Consider the following 5,670-nt stretch of genomic DNA (forward strand, 5'->3'; position numbering starts at 1 on the left):
GGACAGAGGCATGCGCCACCATGCCCGGCTAATTTTTGTATTTTTAGTAGAGATGGGGTTTTACCATGTTGGTCAGGCTGGTCTCGAATACCTGACCTCGTGATCCGCCCACCTTGGCTTCCCAAAGTGCTGGGATTACAGGCGTGAGCCACTGCGCCCAGCCATATCCTGGGGATTAAAATCTCTTACATCATTTTTTTTTTCCCCTAAATATTTCTGGTGGAACATTTTTAAAGGAGTGAAATGTGTATTTTTGCCTCTTGGGATTTATCCTGTCATTCAGTCTAAAGACCTTCTTCAGCTAAGTGTAATTATTCTCAGCTATAGGTCCTACCAGGCTCAATCTGATTTGTTATTTATGTTCCTTTTCTTTTCTGTTTTTCTGGAGACAGAGTCTCACTCTGTCACCCAAGCTGGAGTGCAGTGGTGCCATCTCGGCTCACTGCAACCTCCGCCTCCCAGGTTCAAGCAATTCTCCTGCCTCAGCCTCCCGAGTAGCTGAGACTACAGGCAAGCACCACCACACCCAGCTGATTTTTTGTATTTTTAGTAGAGATGGGGTTTCACCATGTTAGCCAGCATGATCTCAATCTCCTGACCTCATGATCCGCTCGCCTTGGCCTCCCAAAGTGCTGGGATTACAGGCGTAAGCCACCGCGCCCAGCCTTACTGTTCCTTTTCACAAACTTTAGAACTGAAGAAAATTTTAGGCCAGGTGTGGTGGCTCACACCTCTAATCCCAGCACTTTAGAAGGCCAGTGTGGGTGGGTTACTTGAGCCCAAGAGTTTGAGACCATCTTGGGAAACATGTTGAAATCACATCTCCACAAAAATTAGCTGGGGGTGGTAGTGTGCATCTGTAGTCCCAGCTATTTGAGAAGCTGATGTGGTAGGATTGCCTGAGCCCAGGGAGGTCAAGGCTGCAGTAAGCCATGATCGTGATACTGCACTTCAGCCTGAGTGACAGAGACCCTGTCTAGAAAAAAAAAAAAAAAGAAAAAATTTTAGAAGCAAACATATTAGTGCCGGGAATCAATCTCTTGCCCCACAAGTATTTTTTATTTGTGGAGCAATCACCTTCAAACTCTTGTTCTTCAAGTCTGATCTGGATCTTTGGGGCTGAGCTCTGTTATGAAGTCATGTTCTACGAAACAGTAATAATCTCATTTTCTTATTGACCAAAAAAGACATACATATTTAAGACTGGGCACAATGACTCAGGCCTGTAATTCCAGCCCTTTCGGAGGTTGAGGCAAGAGGATCATTTGAGCTCAGGAGTTTGAGACCAGCCTGGGCAACATAGTGAGACTTGGTCTCTCTCAAAACAAAAACAAAAACAACATAAATATTAAAAAACAAACAAACAAAAAAACAGATTAGGAGAAGAATGAGTGATAAAAAACATTACTTAGAATCAAATATATTGGGCCGGGCACAGTGGCTCACGCCTGTAATCCCAGCACTTTGGGATGCTGAGGCAGATGTATTACCTAAAAAAATAAAAGTATCATCTTAAGTACTTGTTAAAAGAATGAAAATAGGCTGGGCACAGTGGCTTATGTCTGTAATCCCAGCTCTCTGGGAGGCTGAGGTGGACGGATCAACTGAGGTCAGGAGTTCGAGACCAGCCTGGCCAACATGGTGAAACCGTCTCTACCAAAAATACACAAATTAGCTGGGTGTAGTGGCGCACACCTGTAATCCTAGCTACTTGGGAGGCTGAGGAAAGAGAATCGCTTGAACCTGGGAGGTGAAGGTTTTGGTGAGCCGAGATCAGCCACTGCACTCTAGCCTGGGTGACACAGCAAGACTTTGTCTCAAAAAAAAAAAGAATGAAAATGAGCTAGGTACTTACTATCACAAGTTAGAAAAAGAATAGCAAACTGGGAGCAGTGACTGACACCTGTAATCCCAGCAATTTGGGAAGCTGAGATGGGAGGATCTCTTGAGTCCAGGAGTCCGAGACCAGCCTGGGAAACATAGTGAGATGACATCTCAAAAACAATAATTTTTTTTTTTTTTTAGACGGAGTTTCGCTCTTGTTGCCCAGGCTGGAGTGCAATGGTGCAATCTCAGCTCCCTGCAACCTGTCTCCCATGTTGAAGCGATTCTCCTGCCTCAGCCTCCCAAGTAGCTGGGATTACAGGCATGCACCACCACGACAGGCTAATTTTGTATTTTTAGTAGGGACAGGGTTTCTCCATGTTGGTCAGGTTGGTCTCAAACTTTCGACCTTAGGTGTTCTGCCCACCTCAGCCTCCCAAAGGGTTGGCATTACAGGCATGAGCCACTGTACCCACTTGGGTAAAAAATTTTACCCAAGAAAAAAATTTTTTTAGAGACAGGGTCTTGCTATGTTGTGTAGGCTGGATTTGAATTCCTGGCCTCAAGCAACCTGCTTGAACTTGGCCTCCCAAACTGCTGGTATTATAGGTGTGAGCCATTGCACTTGGCCTAATCTCAGTTTTGAATAGGTAGGTGTCTCCAGAGGAAGGTTTCTTTGGTATATCTTCAAAGGTCTACTGGATAAATGCTAAAATACTCTTTATAAAGAAACACTACTCACAAAAGATTTCAAGTAATACACTTATTTTAATAGTACAAAATGTAATCTGCTTTCCAACCAATGAAAGAAAAACTTTCAAAAAATTTATGAAACCAGTCAATACCTTGAACAAAGAAAAACGCAAATAACTAAGTAAATATTACAATTATGTACTCCAAGCCCCAAAAAACAGAGACCATCATTACAAGCCAAATCTTTTTTAGAGTTGGTTGTTGCAGGTTACTAAAATGCATAAAACAAAATCTCTACTTTTCAGACTTACAGAAAAGAAATAAAACAACTCCAATAAGAAAGCTAAATAAGTTTCATGGGAAGCAGATCATATTGATGACTTTAAAATGTTTTTCAAGGAGTTTACGGAACAGAACATCTATATCTTGATTTTTATGGCAAATGAGATTTGTATTGACTTTTGAAGCTTATGTGTCTTTTGACATATCACTCAGAAGTAAAAACCAATCAAGAGGGACAATAACATTCAGGGGACCCACAGGACTTTAATCTGATCTGAAAACATAAAGCAAAATTTTGAGACAAATTAGTTTAAAAATGCAAATGTATTTTGGTTTAGAATTAAATATTAAACAAAAATTATCACAATTAGGATGTGACTGAAGTTTGAGTAAATTTTTGTCTACTTCATACATCATATTGGTCATTTAATAATGTGTATGACAAGGGTATGACATCAGAAAACAATACTTACAGCAAGTCTATTATTACTGCTAGAAATTGATAAAACTAGTGTTTTGGAGGTGACATTGTTTGACGTGTCATTATTTAATAAAATAAAATAGAAAATTTTGCTGTAAAACATTCTTCAGAAAGACGGAAACTGCCTAGGCAAGTGAGTATCTATATATCTCAATGAATTTCTATATACATCTCCTTACTACATCACAAGCACAAAAACATTAATATATTTACATGTATGTACTAGACAAAAATGAATTAACTTTCCCTAGAAAAACTATACTTATTAAGAAAACATTGCTGGGCGTGGTGGCTCACACCTGTAATCCCAGCACTTTGAGAGGCTGAGGCAGGCAGATCACAAGGTCAGGAGATTGAGACCATCCTGGCTAACACAGTGAAACCCCATCTCTACTAAAAATACAAAAAATTAGCCGGGCGTGGTGGCGGGCACCTATAGTCCCAGCTACTCAGGAGGCTGAGGCAGGAGAATGGCATGAACCTGGGAGGCGGAGCTTGCAGTGAGCTGAGATCATGCCACTGCACTCCAACCTGGGCAACAGAGCAAGATTCCATCTCAAAAAAAAAAAAAAGAAAAAAGAAAAAAAAAAGAAAACATTAATAGACACCATAGAATAAAAAGCAAGGCCCTCAACAAAAAAAAGGCAACCATTTCAATAGCTGAGTGCTATTGCTTTTTCTCTTTTTGTTTTTTTGAGACAGGGTCTTGCTCTGTTGCTTAGGCTGGAGTGCAGTGGCACGGTCTCGGCTCACTGCAACCTCTGCCTCCTAAGCTCAAGTGATCCTCCTGCCTTAAGCTCCTGAGTAGCTGCGACCACAGGCACAAGACACCATGCCTGGCTAATTTTTGTATTTTTTGTAGAGGTGGGGTTTCGCCATGTTTCCCAGGCTGGTCTTGAATTCCCGGACTCAGGCTATTCGCCCACTTTGGCCTCCCGAACTGCTGGTATTACAGGTGTGAGCCACCGCACCCAGTCCTACTTTCTCTTAATAGCATTTTAGTAATGGAGAAAAAGGATAAAAGTTTGTAGACAGATACATCTCTACTCCAGAAATATCTGCTAGGCAGAAGCCAGGCAACCTAAAAATCATAGCTCTATCTATTTATGGGAAAATGGCTCATGTTTTTGTCAGTGGTAACACTTCTTCTTATACTTAAAAGTTAATCCTTAGGGCTTGTACTAAAGCAGAAAGCACTAGTTTAGTTAGGAGACATTTTTCCTAAGTGTCCTATTACTTAAACCTTTGGTACAAAGATGAGTAAGTTGACAGTAGGCTATGAGGCCTACTATCCAGACTTCATCACCATCATTCTGCAGAGATCTAAAAAACATACAGATTAACTATAACATCATCAGAAGGAATTTTACTCAGCTTGTAATGACCTAAAAACAAAGGCTAAACAGCAATGGGACCCTGAAATAATATCAAGTACATTCCGCTTGGTTGTTCCAACGGTGGTCAAAGGGTCTAGTGGTAGAAATGGCAGTCCTGAAACAGATCTTGGTAAATTTGCTTGACCACATTCTTCAGGTAGTTGTTCTCCAGTGGCACTTTAGATAGAATGGCAGCAATATCATCTTGGCTGGAAAGAACAAAGGTTAATCAATATTTTTTTTTTTTTTTGCAACGGAGTCTTGCTCTGTCGCCCAGGCTGGAGTGCAGTGGAACAATCTCAGTTCACTGCAAGTTCCACCTCCCGGGTTCATGTCATTCTCCTGCCTCAGCCTCCCGATTAGCTGGGACTACAGGTGCCTGCCACCATGCCCGGCTAATTTCTGTATTTTTAGTAGAGATGGGGTTTCACTGTGTTAGCCAGGATGGTCTCCTGACCTTGTGATCCGCCCGCCTTGACCTCCCAAAGTGCTAGGATTACAGGCATGAGCCACCGCACCTGGCCAGGTTAATCAATTTTTTAAAAATCTTACACTTGTCTCCAACTGAGTGGAATTTATGTTCTTGGTCTCTCAGTTTCCTAGGAAGCACAAATGAGCATTTCTGGAAATAACCAGATGTCCAGTTTGAAATGGGATTCCAAAACAGGGCCTAAGAACCAATTCTATATGTAATTGTGAAGTATCTTAACCTAACTACTTTTGTTGGTCATAAAAAATGTTAGTCTTGGTGTTTGCTGACAAATATAAGGTGAGCACATTTTATTTTATTTTTTTGGGAGGACGGAGTCTTGCTCTGTTGCCCAGGTTGGAGTGCAGTTAGTGGCACGATCTAGGCTCAAGGCAACTTCCATCTCCCGGGTGCAAACAATTCTCCTGCCTCAGCCTCCCAGGGATTATAGGCGCCTGTCACCACGCCTGGCTATTTTTTCTATTTTTAGTAGAGACAGGGTTTCACCATGTTGGCCAGGCTGGTCTCGAACTTCTTTTTTTTTT

General features: G+C 41.6%; 1 protein-coding gene across 1 annotated transcript in view; it reads right to left on the bottom strand.

Moving 5' to 3' along the window:
• Positions 1 to 3,502: 3,502 nt before the first annotated feature.
• Positions 3,503 to 5,670, bottom strand: part of CASC5 (cancer susceptibility candidate 5) — a 68,870-nt gene continuing 66,702 nt past the window's right edge. The window contains exons 26-27 of the mRNA XM_011989282.1: positions 4,252 to 4,865; positions 3,503 to 3,579 (exon numbers count right to left, since the gene is read on the bottom strand). Coding sequence (XP_011844672.1) covers positions 4,751 to 4,865 — 115 coding nt within the window. The 3' untranslated portion in view covers positions 3,503 to 3,579; positions 4,252 to 4,750. The remainder of the gene's footprint in view (positions 3,580 to 4,251; positions 4,866 to 5,670) is intronic.

This window comes from Mandrillus leucophaeus, unplaced genomic scaffold (assembly GCF_000951045.1).
Source record: "Mandrillus leucophaeus isolate KB7577 unplaced genomic scaffold, Mleu.le_1.0 Scaffold35, whole genome shotgun sequence".
NCBI classification, from domain to species: domain Eukaryota; kingdom Metazoa; phylum Chordata; class Mammalia; order Primates; family Cercopithecidae; genus Mandrillus; species Mandrillus leucophaeus.